Raw genomic sequence first — 19,406 nt, forward strand, 5'->3', positions numbered from 1 at the left:
TGTACCACCCACGTTTTTTGGTAGGTGCTGCAGGGCAGGAAACAATGTTCCCTGTAGAAAGCAAAGCCACTCAATGACAATTATTTTGTGTGGAGTGAACATCTGCTTGCTCTGGACGTGTTGCTATTTTTCTGATATTTACTGTAGAGTGCATGTGTCTACAAGCTATTCCATGGCCTCAAAGGAAGGATTCTAAACTCGACTTAGTTTGGATGCTGCTAGGCAATATTTACAGTTTTTGTAGTGAAACAAAAGTACATTTTTGACATATTAATTATTCGTATTCGTTTGTTCTCCCTTCAGGTGTGCGTGTCACTCTTGGCAGTGCTGGGTCTAGTCATGGAACGTCTCGTCTACGTCTTCACAGAGCGAAGAGGAACCCACCTTACCCGCTTCGCCACCTGGGTCAACTGCGCCCTCTACTGCCTGTTGCCCTGGCTGGTGGCCGCCATACTTGTCGTGCCCATCTTCTACGAGGCGCTGGTGGAGCCAGTTTCTGATCAACACTGCGCTTTCAGAGTTCGCGACCACTACTTCTTAGCGTTGCAGATTCTCAGCTTTCTCCCCGCCGCTTTAGCCGTCTTCATCACCGCGCCTCTAGCAGGACTCCTGGACTGCCTGAGATCGGACAAGTGCACCTACTCGCCTAGCACGCCCAGAGGCGAGAGTCTGGTCATCGCAGTGCTGGTCAGCGTGCTGGCTTTCTTCTGCGAGACGCCCTACTTCGTGGTGCGGATGCTGATCATGTGCATGGAGTGCAACAACCCCTACTGTTCGCGCTTCAACGACGGCGTGACGGGCGGGATGTGGCTGCGGATCGCCAAGGCGGCGGCCATGCCCTTCCTGTGGATGGTGTACAGCGACATCCGTGACGCCATGATGTGCCGGCTGCACTACAAGAAGGTCCGTAGCACTTCCGGCAGTATTGAGGACGACGAGGATAACTATCGCCTCGTCAACACCCGCATGTAGACTGAGAGTGAAAAACACGCAAGCGAAGAAAAAGCAAAAACAATTTGAAAATGAGCATATATGTAGGCCCTATTTAGCCTAACGAGTGCACGCGACACAATGGTTTGCAGCACTGCACTACAAGAAGGTCCGTAACACTTCCGGCAGTTGGGAGGACGACGAGGATAACTATCGTCTCGTCAACACTCGCATGTTGGCTGAGAGTGAAAAATGATACAAAGAAGAGGTCAAAACAATTGTAAGACTAGCGCATTTGTAAGGAGTGCACGCGATGCCATGCTTCGCATCCTTTACTACAAGAAGGTCCGCAACTCTTCCGGCAGTATCGTGGACGACGAGGATTACTATCGCCTCGTCAACACTCGCATGTAGACTAAAAATAAAAAGGGAAAAAAACACGAAGACGAAGCAAAAACACGAGCATATTCACGAGAAGTGCACGCGACGCCATGTGTGCCATGTGAGCAGACTGCACCATTAGACTCAAATTAATTGATCAAAGTCGACTTTACGAAGTCTACTTCACTAAGCTGCACGAAGCTTTGGCACCGAAATTTAGTTAAAAAGACATCACAAAGTCTTCGCGCAGCCGTCGACTTCGGGCTCTAGATAGCCTTAACTCTTCCGGTAGCATATCAGAGATGACAGCTACCGCCTCGTCAACATCCGCATTTAGGCGGATGGACGGAAAGAAGCATCTCAATGTTGTCTCAGATTGAAATACTAAGTGAAGCGAAGAGAGGAGTACGATACATTGGATGGCATGCACGAAAAAATGCCCAACTGTGAGGATGGGACCAATGCAGTTGGTCAGATTGGTTGAAATCTCAAACAAATCTCAATTTCAACCAATCCAACACAGCGGTTGGTTCTCACCCAGTTGGGCACTTTCTCGTGCATACCAGCCCTGCTGGCTTGGAAGGACTGAAGTTGACGACTACTGTGTGAGAAATAAACTCGGAGTGCAGTTCCTGTCAGCTGAGATGGGTAAAAGAAACTGTGTAAACTATACGGGGATAAGTAAATAAACGGTTTTTATTGTGACAATTCAGCTATCGCCAAGTCAACGAACAAATTGACATTTTATGTCGAAGTGTCCGGTCAACAAAAAGTCAGAGAAATACCAGCAATGTAAGCTAGTGTCTGCTGAAATTGGAGGTGGGGTGGTGGGAGGGGAGGGATTAGGGAGGTGGATTGGGGAGGTTGGGCGGTGGATTAGAGAGGGGATGTCCGACGCCTAATGAAAATGTATGGAGAAGGTGTAATATGAAGGGGTTTGCTTGCATAGTTCTAAGGAACCAGAGCTGACTGACTAATTATTCGAGCATTAACGATTTTGAAGACAAATTATTAGGATATCTTTGGGATTAGTCGTTCTAAAATTATCGCCCCTTTTATAAAGGCAGGGATGAACAACTGTTGACTGGGGCGGTTTATGAACAGTGCCATCGCAAGGCGCAAAGCAAAGCGATGCAGCAGTGATGTGTGTTCACTGTGTGAAGCAGATAAGAACAACTTGACAAGGACATCCATGAAGTTTTATGTGAACCAGATTGAGCAAGGAGAGTTTTCTGTGTGACAGGGGAGGCTACCGCTCCTTTCACAGCAGACTCTGCACCCGAGTTGTTGGCCTTTAAGTCAACACCGGTGGTTTGTGGAATTCTGTTTGTGATGGGGTCTGGTGGTTTCCGATTGTCTGTATGTTCATGGAAACCTTCGGGTTTGCATAACAGTTTTTTTATAGGGCTAAGAAATTAGCCCTAACATTTTCAATCCTGTTTGATTGCACTTCGCTTCCCGAGGTGATCGTAGTGTTACGGCACTCGGTTACATCTGTAATGAAGATTGTCTGAATGCTGAAATTGAAATTGCACAATTGGAGGAAAAGAAGTAGCTGTTTGACTGGTTTTGTACTTGTCTCCTGCAGTGGTGTATCTAAAGTTACATTCAAGTTATTGACGCAAAGGCCACTATCGTTGTCTTCGCACGGTGCGCATATGCGTGTGTATGTAAGCCGCGTGTGCGTGCGTGTGTGTGTGTGTGTGTGTGTGTGTGTGTGTGTGTGTGTGTGTGTGTGTGTGTGTATGCGTGCATGCGTGCGTGTGTGTACGTGTATGCGTACATGCGCGCGTGTGTGTGTACTTGTATGAGTGCATGCGTGCGTGTGTGTGCGTATGTGTTTGCGCGCTCGTGTTCTGCATTTGAAATGAGTTTTTGCATTTTTTGTGGGATTAATATTGATCAATGAATGTGTATTTTACAGACAATCTTTATACAATTTTTTTTTAATACAAGTATGTCTGCGTAAATGGTGAAGGTTGCAGCATTTTAATTCTAGTCTTCCTGCTTTCCAATACCCTGTCCTTTTCGTCTCGTAAAAAGTGTATAATGCATAGTTTATGTAAAGTTTGAAGCTTCTTGAAATGCGTTTTGGTATGGGTGTGTGCACTCGAGTGAGTGACGGAGAGAAATAGAAAGTAAGACAGATGTTGTTGTTTTTGTTGTTGTTTTAAACTTAAACCCAGCAGTTTTGATGTCCAGCGCATAAAATGCACACTCACAAACACATGCATCCAACCCTCTGACCCTCCTCCCTGACAAAAGCAGAAAGCTGGGCTGAGGTCCACGAGAAAGTTACCACCCAAACGGGAGCCACCCGCAGTGTTGGATTGGTTGAAAATGACACTTGTTGCGATTTCAACGAATCAGACCCCGAGCCGGTTTGTTCTCTCCCGTTTGGGTGGCACCTTCTTTCGGTTCGTGCACCACAGCCCTGTACACTCACGGAATCATTAGCATGCACTACTCAGACTTGCACACTATTAAACAGTCAATCACACCCGTACGCACACCCATTAAGCCGGCTAAAAGCAAAGCGCCGCCAAGATGTGTGGGCCCACAGTCTTTCACACTTTAACTACAGGTGAGCATGTTCTCTGGAACAAGACTGGCATATATATCGTCCAATGCCAAGTGTTCTCTGTCCATTTCCAAATGATTTAGCCTATGTGCCACTAAAGTGGTGGCTGCCAACGTCGACAATTGTCTGCGGTATTTAGGACTACGCATTAAAAGGCATGTGTCCTTTTCTCCTGGTTTGTATTGCCCAGGGCTGTTTCAGTCCTTCTTGTCGTCACATTTGTACGATCATTTATATCACCACAAATCTGTATAGCAATCTTTTTACATTGGATAAGACGGCATATATAAACCTGGACACATACCCAACTTCAATAGCCTGGCAACTTTCTGTGTAGATCAAATAGGATTTTTTCGGAATTTATTTCGCTTATTATATTGACACAGGTGTCAGTTACAAAATTAATTTAGCAACAATATCAAAATCCACTCTGCAAAGAAATTAGCCAGGCTGCAGATGTTTGGTATGTGTTCGGGAAGGATGATGTTAATTGACGAATTCCCCATGGGGACAACGTGTGTTGTGAAACCGGCGCCGCTCGTGAGTTATTATACAAACCCAACAGATTTAATTATTTCGGAACATCGTCTATTCAGGTAAACGAGTCCTGGGCGGATTGATGGTGATTGATACTTGAAGATTGCTTGCACGAAACGAGAAGAAGTCATCTCTAAAAGTCAGCCAATGTGTGGTAAATGTGTTTTAAAGTTGTCTAGAAAGTTTCATGTAACGAGCTCTCTCTCAGATGCATTCCATCTTCTTCAATCCCTATCTCCCTCCTCCCTCCAGTTAGTTTGATGGCATTTTCCTCTTTCAGCGCTTGGCGAACAACTGTTAATGATGTCTTTTGTGTGTTTGTGATAATAATAAAATTTATTTTGATTGTTTTCCCTGTACTGTGTGTGTGTGTGTGTGTGTGTGTGTGTGTGTGTGTGTCAGTCAGTGTGTGTGTGTGTGTAGTGTGTGTCAGTGTGTGTGTGTGTGTGTGTGTGTGTGTGTGTGTGTGTCAGCCTGTGTGTGTGTGTGTGTGTGTGTCAGTCAGTGTGTGTGTGTGTGTGTGTAGCCGTGTGTGTGTGTGTGTGTGTCATATCAAATCACGGTGTGTGTGTATGCGGTGTGTGTCACGGTGTGTGTGTGTGTGTGTGTATGCCGGTGTGTGTACGACAGTGTGTGTGTGTGTGTGTGTGTGTGTGTGTGTGTGTGTGTGTGTGTGTGTGTGTGTGTGTGTGTGTTTCTGGCTCGGGACTGAGAGGAGACGTTTCAGGGTTGGGCTGAAATTTCACTGTAGTGAAGGAAGAATTAAAGCCGCCGCGCTCCCGTAAAAACACACTCCAAGCAACAAAACGGAAAAAGCAAGAACTACGACGCAAGGACTCTAAAGAAAACCTGAAAACGGGACGAAAAGAAAGAAAGAGAGAAAGACGGACGGAAAAGAGAACAAGTGAGAAAAAAAAGAAAACAAAACACCCATACACAAAGTAACACCCGGAAAACAATCAACAACAAAAACAAACGATCAAACAGTCCGGAAAACAAACAACTGTGAACAAACAAACAAATAAAGAAACACACACACAAGCAAACAAACAAACAAACAAACAAACAAAAGTAATGGCAGAAGAAAGACTGAGAGCTAGCAGGTAATTCAGCAACTCATAATTATAGGCTTAGGCCTACTCACATGCAGCGTGTAACATGTAACGAACAAATAAAAGTGATAGACAGTACACACTTATTTAGAGTATAAAGACTCTAGAGGGAAGAAAAGAGGGAAGGAAATAGAGCTAGCAGAGAGATCATCATGAATTTGATATATTATTGAGTTACAAAAAAAGAAGCAACTAAGCTAATAAAGCTGCAAACGGAATGACTCGATGATGATTTCACACTGATTGTGACCCGCTGTACGGTCAGTACTTCTGGAACTGTCCTGGTACGGACTGCTAGAGAATGTTGTTTTCTACAATTGAAAAGTCATCTCTATCTGAATGATTACATTAATCAAACAGGAAATGCATTTGATATTACTCGTACGTGCTTTTGATAAATATACTTCAGTTTTGCTGAACAATTAGGTAGATTTGTGTAAAAAGATAGATAGTACACTCTTCAATGATAGAAAACAAAATATTTTGCAGTCCGCGCCATTTTCAGAAGCAGACGACTCGTTGTATGTTCTCTCTGAAATTACATCGAACTTCATAGAGTGGGAGCAGACAAACGTATACAAAGTGGATTCAAATGAATGAGGAAAATGGAAAGTTCATCATCAGAAGAGTAGCTCGTGTGCTAGTCGACCACTTACTTGTCTGGATAGATTGATGCCAAGGAGTAATTTTGATGCCAAGCGGCGCTGAACCGGGAAGGGCATCTCTGTAACTTGTAAGTTGTATAAATTGTAAGTGCTCTGTGAATCCAAGAACCATTTACTGCAATACAGAAGAGTCTGACTAAGACATGTCGAACTGTACTTGATGTACTCAAGACCGTCCGACCTAGATGGCTGATACGAAATAAACAGACAAATCATTTCTTTCACTTGCTCATTCTGCTGAGTGAGGTTTTGAGGAATTTTGACTGAGCAAGTAGTTACACTTTTCATTTCACATGTTCACATTTCTCAAATGAGTATCTTCTGAATCATAGCAACGTCAATATTCGAACTCCAAGGGTACATGTACTTGTATCAAACTGCATTCCCAGTCCGGTCCATTTGAAATAAAAATGCACAATAAAAAAATAATTAAAGTTGTTGAGGTATTGTCTATTGAGGTGAACAAATAATCAAACCAAACTGATTAACACAGCTGATGTTTTGAAGAGTTTAGATGTTGTCTGCTGGCATACATACACATAGTTTAAAATACAAAAAAAGAGGCAGGAATGGTTTGTTTAAGTGAAGGAAGAAGGCATACATTTATTCACAATCACAATTCACATGCACAAAGTTTTGCTAACAGCAACACTAACAGTTTAATTGAATTTAAAAGGCTAAGCACATCATATTGTGAATGTTCTATTTAGCTTTCTTAAACCATTGATGCATTTTAGTACAAGTACATGTAGTTCCTTATTTATAATTGAGTTTTGTTTGTTTGCAGTTGTACAGCCATGTCAAAGAGTGTGCAACAAATTGTTCTTCGGTAAGGATGCATCTGGTTTGCAAGCTTATTTGGCGATGTGCACTTACATGCATGTGCCTGCTATGATTATGCCCAGACCTTGCATGGCGCTTTATCATTTATGCAAAGATATTAGGTGCTGTTTTGTTTGATCCCATTTCATTTTTGGTGATACTGCCGTGAACATTACTAATTTGGTGTATTTTGTTCTGTAAGATTATACTTAGCCTTTCTATTTCACTTCTTTTTGCTGAAATGTTAGTTAGAGGCACCAACATTCAAAGTTTGAGGTATAAGACATGATATTTAATTAGAAATATTTATTTTGTTTCTTTGTCATGAAGACCAGTGTGATTAATCAGGGAATTATGTTTTTGAGTGGGAGATTGAGAGAACATTGTCTTTGCATTATTTGGTGTAGCAGTTTTATGAAGTCTGTTGAGAATTCTTTTTCTGTGTATTTAGCTTACAGAAAGAAGCGGAGAAAGAGCAGAGCATCTTTTGGTTCAGGTGTGCTATTGTTGAGCTTGTGGATAACTTCCTGTTGGATTTGGAAAATGGTAAGTAAACTTCTTCACTACTTGTAGACCTTACACAGTGTTGTTCTCAGATGCATAGTCGGAGGACAATAGGTACAAGTCGAACCTGGGTTGAGATACATATAGGTCCAAGTGTCCGAGCTACAAAAAATATGTCGATATATTGTTCTTTCTGATCTGGAATGAGAAGTGTTAATCCTTTGTTGTATAGTTTTAAGTATTACAGCCTGCTTCCGACCATACGGAATTTCACAGGCTCATGCTACTGTCTGGGTCTTTTGGTCATTACATTTTCCCTTGTGACATAGGCCAGTCACTAGCTAGGGGGTGTGTCTGAAACACGTGGACAGGAAACTGACTTGTGCATATGTTTGTCTTCGAAAATGCAAAGGTACTAGCTCTTTCATAACCCATACAAACCCGACAGGGTTATTTCTGAATATCGTCTATTAAATCTTTAAAAACAAAAAAAGACACATGTATACTAAATAAGTAAATAATCATGAGCAGATCCCATCATTTAATAACATAAATTTATGCTACCGCTTACAGGTCTGAGTATGCACCTCTGCCGTATGCACAGCAGAACCCCCCCTCCCTTTTTAAGACCCCCAATTAAAGACCTGTCCTGTTTTAAGACCTTCATTTTTCCAATGTCCTTTTCATGATAATACCCCCTTTAATTTACCTCCTTTTTAAGACTTTATTTTCAAACTTTTTTTTAGGTCTTAAAAAGGGGGTTCCACTGTACTTCTTTGCCTTTGTCACTGATCTAGCATCAAGAAATTTGCAGTCACTTGGGACGTCGAGCGAGTGCTACAGCTCCTTGCAGCTGTGTGAGTTCTTCATTGGAACGAACTCAGACATCTTCATGCAGTTGTCTGCTCAAGGGGTTGATGTCACCCCAACCCTGGCAGAGATCAAAAGCAATGAGCCGACACCAGAGGAAAAGTGTTCAGTCGGTAAGGAAGAGTCACTGTATTGTTGCAGCTGAAGCACTTGTGATACAGGATGAGTTAGTGTTCATACATTTTTATTTTTAAAATCTTCATGTGTATTACATGTACTAGTGACAACAACAATGAAACACTGAAAGCTTATGTCACTCAACAGAATTATGGTTTTGCTCTTTGCACTTTTCAAACACAATAATTTTCATACATGATATAACTAAATTTTCAACACCTCCCACGCACAGACACATGAGACTGTGCCAAAAGGTCAGGTGTCATGTCTACTGTCCCGAATGACACACGATTGCTGACATTTCACCATTGCCAACAGAATAAACAAATAAGAAATAGGTAGAAAATGAATGTGAAAACTGACTTTAATTGTTGATCAGTATTTTCTATACCACTAACAAATAATCTACTTGCACATAGCTGTTTGGCAAATGTATGTTGCATGGGACACACTGACATGAAAGTGGAAGATGTTTTTCCCTCTAGAGAAACTACATATCAAGTTACACTTTTTGTGCTCTTCCATTCCAGTTGGCAATCAATTGTTAACGCATGTTATTAGAAAAAATAGAACGAAAACAGATTAGATAGAATGAAAAATGTACTGGTGATGTCATTTGGGACATACTGACATGAAAACGTCACCTTTTGGCACAGTCTCACATGCATATTACTTATTGTGTAGAGTCAAGAAATGCGCACAAAGTCTACACCTTAGCCTCTGTTTTTGTGTTAGTGGAAATGTGTTTTGCAGGTGTTTTGCAGTTATCATTTACAATTTTTCTTTGGCAGGATTCTGCACGTGGCTGATACATCGTTTGCTTCGCCTGCTGTCCGTTGCTGGGTGCAGCAGTCTGCATCAAATTTGTCTGAAGGTGCTGACACATCTTTTGCACAATGCAAGAATACGCTCTGCCCACATCTTTCAGCAGCTGGTTTCTCACCTGGTTCGTTCTTGTGCAGGTAATGTAACAATTTCTAAGCTGTGGTAGTAAAAAGCTGAGTAGTTTTGGGGTTATTGCATGGATATTTTTTATGAAACATCTGTTGTTTAATTTTTATATTTATACATGTATATTCATTTTAACTATTGTAATATGCCCCAAACAAAATTCTTCTTTGGATGCTGTTATGTTCATTTTGTTATATATATTCTAATATGCTTCAAAACAGTTGTGGCCATTTAACATAATTTGTGTCAAAGGAAACAGTTCACATCCAGCATATGTTCAAAAGCGACAGGATAGATTTGAAATGTTTCATTGCCATTTGATTATATGTGTTTAGCCAGTTCTTGAAAGAACTTACTGTTCTTGAAGTTTTGAGGTGGATCATTTTTGTTTAAAGGTCTGCTGATTGTGCATTGTGTTTGTTCGGTTCAGAACTAATCGTTGTCAGTGAGAAACTGTACGCATGTGAAGACGGTCACACGTCCAAGGTCCAGCTTCAAGCTCTTCCTGTTGATCTGGAGCTGGTGAAACAGAGCCTTGTAGACCCCTCTGATGCTGTGAGTATACAAGCATGTTGCCTATGAACAGGGGTAGATGATATGTTATTGCATTTTTGACCAAATGATGACATTCGACACAAGTTGTGACATTGTTTAACGAAGTGGTCAAGTTGAACAGTTTCTGTCAAGATCTGTGTCAAAGGTCATATTTTTGTAAAACAAATACTACAACATTTATGTGTGAATCTAATTTAGTTATAATTCTGTTTATTTTTTACGAGTCTTGGCCAGCTGCATAAATAAGAATTTTAGACAGGCTCTGAGTGTGACGTCCCTAGGCTCCAAGACAGGAAATCAGATGTTTAATCAATACATATGCCTGTATCATTTGTACTTCTATTTCCTTCTTTCTGTCCCAGCTAACAAGATACTGAACCACTCTTAACTGAAAGCTTCGAAAAGATTTTCCACCATAATGTAAAGTACTGCTTGCTTGTGTTAGCAGAAAACTCGCACTAATCATCTCTGTCATTCTGGCCCCGCGCAGAAGAAGAAAATGTTCTTCTGTGAGGCTTTTGAAGTGGCTCTGTCAAAACCTAGCACATTTATTTGCAACTTGGATCAAATTCACGGTGTTTATATTCACACATGATTGACCTTGATCACATTTTAAGGTCGGGCATGGGTGTTGCCTGACCTTGGAATTTGATCAGCTAAGCATCATTATGTTGTGCAGGGTGCTCAAGGATGTGACTGCATCAAGGAAGCTGTTCTGGAGTTTGATGACCCAGATCATTGTGAAGTGCTCCAAACCAACCTCATGTGAGCTTGTGTGTGTGTGTGTGTGTGTGTGTGTGTGTGTGTGAATAATTTATTTGAATACTAGATGAATACCCGCTTCGCCGGGTACGGCTGCGCCGGGAAGAAGTCGAGCCGAATACCCGGCTTTGCCGGCGCACCGCACGGAGGAAGGGAGATAAACGCGGCTGAAAACACTGGAGAAGATAAGGAAGAGTTACTGGGAATGGATCCAGAGAAAAACCAAAATCGGTTCAGCGCTGCGCGCTGAGAGCACGTGTTGAAATATCTCATCGATGAGGTTGTGTCCGGGGTGTAGCTGAATACGGTCTCCAAATTTGAAAAAGATCCACCGAGAACTTTGGCCGTGCATCGCGGACACACACACACACACACACAGACAGACAGACACAAATCGTAGATGATTGAAGCATTGGTTGAGCATGAATACAGTATTGGTTGCCCACAGGTTGAATTTAAAAAAAAAATTCTTGCTTTTTTATTTGAGCGTTTCACTTGTCAGTGCCATTTCCACTGTTTTAGAAGACAACAGTGTCGGACAACTTAAGTACATGCGTCTATGCATGTATTTTGCTCATGATTCTTTTATATTTAGCAATGAGCTTATTAGATAAATATTGTATCTGTAATCTTGCTCAATAGATCTATATTCCTATTCATACGTGTGCATACATTCTATATTTTTATGAGAGCCTCCTTTTCAAATTGCAGGCAGCTGCTTTTGGCATTTGAAGTCCAGCAATACAGTGTCCTCAGCACACACCTTCTGTATGGAACAGTTCTCGTCTGCATAGAACTAGGGGATTTCAATCTGAAAATGGTCAGTTTGAGTTGTGTCTGGGTTGCTACAGTACGTGTGTCATGCATGTGTGAGATTTCATACCATCATGAACCTTGCAGCCTCACCAGTACCTAAAGCCTGGTATTAATAACTGGGCAAAGTCGACTTCACAAAGCTGGTTGTGAGAAGCTTTGGGACTGAATTTTCTATCAAAAGACTTTGCAAAGTCTCCGCAAAGTCAACTCCAGGCCTTAATTAAGGAACGGCCTTAGGATTTGCTTAATCCTCTTGAGTGTCTGTGAACAAGAAGACTTTACTATCATCATTGAGGCAAAGAACTTTATACTGTTTAGTTATGGTCATTTTTTCTGTACAGTTGTTACGTATCAGTTCTATGCCGTATTCTTCAAGTCTGCCTCTTTTTTTCCAGATTTCACTGCAGATGCTGACCAAATTTATGAAGGAATATGGTGTGATTACTACTGCTAACATAAAAGATCGTCTGGTGGCTGTGACCATAGCCATGATACAGCTGCTGATCTCAGGATGCAAGTCTTTGGAAAGGGAGTAAGTGTGGTAGTTAAGTGAGGGAATTGGGGTGAGGGGTCTGCGTATGGTATACTGAAGTTAGGTAATAGACAATGTTTGGAAATAACTCTTGTCAAGTGTTTATGGGTTGTGGGAGAGTTACCTGTCCTTGTTTTTCCTTGGCAACACAAACACACTCACGCACACACACATGTACCAACCACACACACCCACACCCACACACAGACACAGAAGGTGAAAATCTGCATCCACAAGGTTAATCGCTGTAGAATGCCATTTTCAGGTGATACTCCCTTTATATACAGGCAAATCCGGATAAGACGAAATTGAAGGGACCGAATTGTTATTGTGTCCTATCCGAAATTTCGACTTGGTCATAGTACAGTGGAACCCGATCTAGCGACCTTGAAAATGTTGACAAAATCGGTCCTTATGGAGGGAGGGGGCGGGGCCACAAAGAAAGTCACCTCAGATTTTCTTAAAAAAAGAAAACAGAGAAGTTTGAGTTGCTGACGACCGTTTCCTCAAGCAAACTGCTTCGATTTCATGTTTGACATTGTCGATGGTGTCCACCAGTTCTGGTGCATGTTTCAATGCAAAAAGAGTTAGTTTCTGAGCAAGCATTTCTTTACAGCAGTCCCTAGCTGCAATGATGAAGGCCCTCCGAGAAAGAGAGTGAAAAATCGGCCACCGTTCTCAGCATCGCGTATCTGTGTGTAACCTCTTTCATTGACAAGATACTCTTGTTTCCCTGCAGCCTTGACCAGTGAGTCGGTTACCTCATCTGTGAACCCTTCAGTTGTGTTGCTTTGTCAAAAGTTAGACACAGTCAACTAGTTTTGCTCTGAGTGAACAGTGCAGCTGGCCTCAATTAGCCGGTGACTCCTCTCTGGCCACAGCACCAAACAGTACATGGCTGGGGGGAGAGAGAGAGAGAGAGGGGGGGGGGGGGGGGGGTAGCTGGCTAAACTCAGTGGGGTGTCCGGTGTCACTGAAGTCAGCAGGAAGAGCATTGGAGAGAAATAGAGAGGTGTACTCTTCCAAACAATTTCCAAGGATCAGTTGTCAGGGCTTAGGGTAGTCAGTGAGGGAGAGTGAGAGATGTTTGTGTACAGTCCGACTGAAGAGTGAAAAGTCACTGCCACAAGATCGGCATGCAGTCAATAAAGCCAGACAAGAAGAATGATTATGACATGCGGCTCTATCTGCTGTTTTTTGAGTCACTTGAGAAAAAGTGACTCTATGTAATCGGTCAGTGTTAGTCTGTCCGGCCGGCCGTCCGTAGACACCACCTTAACGTTGGACTTTTCTCGGAAACTATCAAAGCGATCGGGCTCATATTTTGTTTAGTCGTGACCTCCAATGACCTCTACACTTTAACGATGGTTTCGTTGACCTTTGACCTTTTTCAAGGTCACAGGTCAGCGTCAAAGGAAAAATTAGACATTTTATATCTTTGACAAAGTTCATCGGATGTGATTGAAACTTTGTAGGATTATTCTTTACATCAAAGTATTTACATCTGTAGCCTTTTACGAACGTTATCAGAAAAACAAGGGAGATAACTAGCCTTTTCTGTTCGGCAACACACAACTTAACGTTGGGCTTTTCTCGGAAACTATAAAAGTGACCGGGCTCAAATTTTATGTGAACGTGACTCATTGTGTTGTGAATAGCAATTTCTTCCTGTCCATCTGATGCCTCATATAATATTCAGAACTGCGAAAGTGACTCGATCGAGCGTTTGCTCTTCTTGTTTTAATTCAAACTGGTTTTCAACGCTTATTCTCACAAAGCATCTGCACACCTGCCTCTGCCTCTGTGCTGTGTTTGTGTGGCTGCTTTCGTATGATGTCAGTGCATGGTGAGTGCGTTCACTGCCTTGTGACTTCCCCACCTTTTCCAGAATGTTTTCTTGGAGTTGGATAATTCTCCTAACTCCTCGCCCCCTCCTTACTCCTCGCCCCCTCCTAACTTCAGTTCATACTTTATTGCGTGCCGACTGACCAGTCGGTGTGGCGTCCGTGTAGAGAAGAAGGGAATAAGGTTACACAATGCGCTAGTGTGAGACGCCAAGTTTCGTGTTTCGAGTTGCTGTAGTAAATATAGAGTAAACTTTGTCTTTGGGACTGACTTTCTGTTGTGTGCTATCCGTCTTTCGACTTACGTAAGAGAAATCCCATTTCGAGCTCAGGGTACTTTGTACACATAGATAGAGAGGGATAATTCCGGACCAGAATTTCTTTGTGTGCTAAGCGAATTTTTGACTTAACCGTTTGTGAGTTAGCTGGATTTGCCTGTACATGATTTCTTCTAATGTTTATACTTGCATGGGTCATGTTTTGCAGAGAAGCAGTTCAACTGGAAGAGAACACTGCCATTCTGCTTGAAAGCCTGATTGAAGCCGACAGGAAAGGTGAAAATGGGCACAGGACTCTGTCCAAGTCAGACCTACAGCAACTCTTCATGTCCGTGTCATCAAGCCTATCTGCCCATGGGGTTGCTAAGCTGACGACGACACATCTGAGAGCGTCTGTGATGAGCCTGTTGTGCTACACAATTGACCGGTTGCCTGGGATAGTTTTGAACAGCGTGGCTAGTGTTTCCATGGAGCAGTTGACTGCCTTTCTCTTAGGTTTGTTGGGAGGCCAGTGCACTGACTTGCAGGTGAGAGACAAGACAAGATAAAATCTTTATCCCCGAGTACGCTAGTACTAGGGCTCAGCAGACTTTAATTGTCTGTGTGTGTGTGTGTGTCTCGACTTAACAGCTTATTGCTGGGAAACTACTGGGCGCAGCTCGTTCAAAAGTTGATACACTAACTTGATAATAGGTCCGATTGATCGTATTAAAACTTCATAATGTTACCTGGGACCTAAATGCGAAATAAACCACAAAAAAACGACTTGGCGGTGGGAGGAATTCGCGGTGCAACAGCCAGCCAGGCAGTCTGATAGAACGGTGCAAGGTCTCGGCCAACCAAGACTATGGCATACTCGTAGCAAAGCCGCCGAATGGTACCGTAAACCAAGAATAGTGACGTAATTACGTCACGGTCGAAAGTCTTTGACGTCAATGCCTCCCTGTAGTCTTTTTCTCTCGCGCTGTGTGTGTGTTCATTTTGTGAACATGTGTTAGTGTTACTGTTTGTGTGTGTGTGTGTGTGTGTGTGTGTGTGTGTGTGCGTGCATGAGTCTGTACTCGTGTGTGTGTGTGTGTGTGTGTGTGTGTGTGTGTGTGTGTGTGTAAGAAAGAAAGAGAGAGAGGGAGGGAGTGAGGGAGAGAGAGAGTGTGTGTGTGTTTGTGTGTGTGAATGTCTGAAGAGTACTCGGGTCCAGCGCGAGCGTTTTTTATTAACCAGGGTAATAGATAAGCAAATGTACATGCTTTTTTGGGCTTTAGCTCTCAAGCTAAATAGAGTTGACTAGAACAAAACAACAAAATACAGAGAAAAAGAGAGCAACAAGGGCTGAGAGAGGAAGAGTGTATGTGTGCTTGCATATATACAAGTCGGAATGAAAAAATACATAAAAGTGTGTGAATCATACAAACGCTGGTGTTCCTTGCGCGTGTGTGTGTGTGTGTGTGTGTGAGGTGATAACTGGTCTAATCAGAAATGTCTGTTTGCAGTTTGCAGCACCTCTGCTGTCAAGGCTGGTGATGCTGGAGTCTACCAATGCAGTATCAACAGATTCACAGTCACTGCTGCTACAGTTGCAGTCACAGACACCAAGAGTTCCTGCTGCAGCACCCCACACCCAACCATCACAGATGCTGCAGACTCCTTCCAGGCTCAAACGCAAGAGGTTTCAAAAGTTTTGTGTAGGCCTGCTTGGCTGTATACATTAGATGCCATTTTGAATTTAAACATGAAAGAAAGAAAAGAACATGGAAATAAGGAGTTAACTTTGTGCTTGTTGATGCAAAGAAAAATATAATTTGGCAAATCCTCACCGACCCCCAAAATGCTTGAAAAGCAAAGAATGTATCGCGATCGTTGGACCTGTTTTAAAATTGTGAGTTTTATTTTTGGTGTATTTTGTTAAAAAGAAATTTTAAAAAACCCACAGCGATTCATACCCTCTGAGGTGAAATTAAATTCAATGAAATCATAAACAGGTCTTGATTCTGATGGAAATGTTTTTGTTGTAGACGAGATGTCCCAACTCAGCCTGAAGGCAAGAAGAAGAAGAGAACACAGTTGTTTCAGAAACTGCTGGACAGAACATACCAGGTCATGAATATTGAAAAAGACAAGGTAATTTTTCTGATGTTGATTGATTAATAGGTTGACTAGTTTATTCTGTTTTTTCAGACACATAGACACAAGCGCATGCTCCCATGGGGTCGCCTTCACGCGGCGGGAGTGTTTCCACAGAGCTACCCCACCCCTTTACTTCTCTTCTTTTGTCTTATTTCTGCCTTACCAGTCCTTTCACCTATATTTCCTTCCAAGAAAACTCTCCCTACTATTCCCTGCAGTTTTCCAATTCTTTTCTTGTTGTCTTATTTCTACCTGACTGGATCCATCACCTTTATTTCACTTACCAAAAGTCTTCTTTTCCACATCCTTATTTCTCTGCCCCCCGCATGTCGTAAGAGGCGACTAACGGCTCCTGTTTCTCCTTTTACCCTTGTTGAGTGGTTCTTGTATAGAATATAGTCGGTGTTTGTAAGGATTTTGGTCAGGCGGTGTGTGGGAAGTGTTTGGTCCTTTGTGCTGGAAGCTTGCATTCTCCCGGTGGGGTCATGTATTGTACTACGTTGCGGGCCCCTGGAGCAATTTTTTGATTGGTGCTTTTGTGAACAAGAAACACTTAACAAGTGGCTCTATCCCATCTCCCGCCTTTTCCCTATCCCATCTCCCCCCTTTCCCTCGTCGCGATATAACCTTCGTGGTTGAAAACAAGATTAAACACCAAATAAATAAATAAATAAATAAACACAAGCGCACGCACTTAAAGCAGCAGCACATCTCCACATCCCTTATGGCGTATCTTGGAACAGGCAGAGGTATGACATGTGGGAGGACAAAACACCAGGCAGACATGCAAACAATGGACACATACATGGGTGCAACTCTGCCGGCTACACGCCGGCAGCCGGTTTTTGGTTTCATCGGCTGCCGATGTTTTTGTTCCAGGAGAGGGTTTTTTTGGCATTTTAAATACTAAAAAAGCTTGGACCCCAACTTTTGCCGGTTTTTGGAATTTTCCAGGTTGCACCCATGCACATATGATCGGTGTTATGGTTTTGGTTACGCTGTTTTTGCAGTCTCCTAAATTCTGTCAAAACTTATGCTTTGTTGCCTTTGTTTGTTGCAGATGAATTGTGTGCATGTTCTGGCTGCAGTCAGATTGACCTGCGAAGTTGCTGCTCGCTGTGCCTGGGAGAGTAGCATTGCAGCTGGGTCAGGGTATGGTTTGTGTGTGTGTGTGTGTGTGTGTGTGTGTGTGTGTGTGTGTGTGTGTGTGTGTGTGTGTGAGAGAGAGAGAACAGTTAGTTTGACCTGCAAAGCTGCTTTTTGCTGTGTCTGGGAACATAGCATGGCAGCTGGGACAGGGTATGGTGTGTGTGTGTACACATGCATGTGTTTGTGTGTGTTTCGGGGTTGCTGCTGTATGTGCCTTGAAGAATAACATGGTGACTTGAAAAGGAAGAGATATGAGAGATATGCGCATGAGTTTGTTTTATGTGTGAGTTTATGATTTGAACCAATTTTTGGGTGGTTTTTTTTATGGAGAAATTCCTACACTTATGCTGTCCTATATATATGTAATTGTTAGTGTATTTTATGAATTCATGCCAAGAAAGAGTGAAAGATACAATGTCCATGCATGCACATTCCTTTGACACGTTTGTTTTGTTTTTACATACACTTTTCGTTACAATGAAGGAGTCAAACTACAGTATGTTATCGTCATTTTGCAGGTTATGTGACTGTGAGGACTATCTCAGCCAAGATATCATTCAGAAGATGTGTGCCTGCTTATCTGGCCTTTTGATCGACAGGGCCGTCTCTGGCTTGGAACCCACATCACAAAACATAGCTCTTGCGCATGTTGTCAGATGTGTCAGCACACTCCTTGCTTGCCATGGTATGAGGTCTTGTGATAATGATGGTGGTGATGATGATGATGGAAAATTAATATTCTGTACACTCAAAGAAGAAAGCAAAGGGAATGTTATGAAAACATTTTTTGAGAGTGATAATTTGCTTCTTTTTTATGTGATGGTCACTTTATTGAAAAGAAGAAATTTTTAGTGTGTGAATATATCTCTGTTTGTTGAACGGCTTACGTTTTTCTTTTTGTAAACTGAATTTTGTGTGTGTGTGTGCGTTGTACACAATAATTTTGATTGCTTCGAGTATTCTCTGGGTTAGTCTGTTGTAAATGTGTATTTGTTTTAGTTTTGGTTATTGCTTGTTGCTATGTGAAGAGTCTTGGTTTCCATTTGTCATTTTTTGAGGCTGTCCATATGTCTAAGTTCTGGTGACAATTGATTGTGCTAGTGAGCATCAGTCTTTTAAAAAATGTATTTGAAAGTGAAAACTGTGAGTGCCAATGACATTTTTCAGATCTTATCGCCATACCAGTTGAAACACTGCAAGAGGTGGCTTGGATTCTCAGTTTACCCTGGCTGCTGGTTAGTGTTGTTGTTTTTTTTCTCACCAGTTTTGTTTTCTACGATTGTTGAACACTGAAGAAGTTTTCTCTAATTAGTCTGCAATATTCTCACCTTGAGAATCAATAAGTGTAATTTGTGACTTTTAATGGCTGGTACCAATATTTCTCTTCTGGATAATGCTTGTGTTTGAAATAGTTTTCTTTGTTAAATCATGACTTCAAGACAACATAAGTCGATTTAGAATCTCAGACTCGCACTGCTTACTGGTTGCTGCATTTTTGTGCATCTTACAGTATTTGGCAACTATGTGTGAAAGTTGACAGAATACAGCTTGTCTGCAAGCAGTGGTGTAAGATGAGCTAGTGATATTTGTTGATCATAATTAGTTTGATTGCAGAATGACACAAGCTGGCAAGATGTGCGGCCAAGCCAAGCGAAGGCAATTTCTCGCATCAGCGTAGAGCTTGCTGATCAAATGGGTATGTGTTTTTAATACTCGCCACCAGTATTACACTCTTTGGACTCCGTGTGTGTGTTTGTGTCGGTATGTTTGTGCATGCATGTGTGCCTGTGCGTGTTAACAAGTGATTCGAGTAAGTAAGTACATTTTCACAAATGTTATCTTTGCAAGGGTTGTCTTTGACATTATGAGTAAAAAT

The 19,406-nt window shown here is 42.2% G+C and overlaps 2 protein-coding genes across 2 annotated transcripts in view; both read left to right on the forward strand.

Moving 5' to 3' along the window:
• LOC138982412 (uncharacterized) overlaps positions 1-4,779 on the forward strand; it is a 12,416-nt gene extending 7,637 nt beyond the window's left edge. Inside the window, exon 3 of the mRNA XM_070355693.1 lies at positions 304-4,779. Coding sequence (XP_070211794.1) covers positions 304-972 — 669 coding nt within the window. The 3' untranslated portion in view covers positions 973-4,779. The remainder of the gene's footprint in view (positions 1-303) is intronic.
• LOC138951158 (serine/threonine-protein kinase ATR-like) overlaps positions 1,249-19,406 on the forward strand; it is a 121,026-nt gene continuing 102,868 nt past the window's right edge. Inside the window, exons 1-14 of the mRNA XM_070322827.1 lie at positions 1,249-1,340; positions 7,480-7,574; positions 8,330-8,515; positions 9,311-9,481; positions 9,901-10,025; positions 10,705-10,790; positions 11,499-11,607; positions 11,999-12,135; positions 14,466-14,652; positions 15,748-15,923; positions 16,270-16,375; positions 17,442-17,538; positions 18,698-18,765; positions 19,145-19,226. Coding sequence (XP_070178928.1) covers positions 1,249-1,340; positions 7,480-7,574; positions 8,330-8,515; positions 9,311-9,481; positions 9,901-10,025; positions 10,705-10,790; positions 11,499-11,607; positions 11,999-12,135; positions 14,466-14,652; positions 15,748-15,923; positions 16,270-16,375; positions 17,442-17,538; positions 18,698-18,765; positions 19,145-19,226 — 1,717 coding nt within the window. The remainder of the gene's footprint in view (positions 1,341-7,479; positions 7,575-8,329; positions 8,516-9,310; positions 9,482-9,900; positions 10,026-10,704; positions 10,791-11,498; positions 11,608-11,998; positions 12,136-14,465; positions 14,653-15,747; positions 15,924-16,269; positions 16,376-17,441; positions 17,539-18,697; positions 18,766-19,144; positions 19,227-19,406) is intronic.

This window comes from Littorina saxatilis, linkage group LG1 (assembly GCF_037325665.1).
Source record: "Littorina saxatilis isolate snail1 linkage group LG1, US_GU_Lsax_2.0, whole genome shotgun sequence".
NCBI lineage: Eukaryota > Metazoa > Mollusca > Gastropoda > Littorinimorpha > Littorinidae > Littorina > Littorina saxatilis.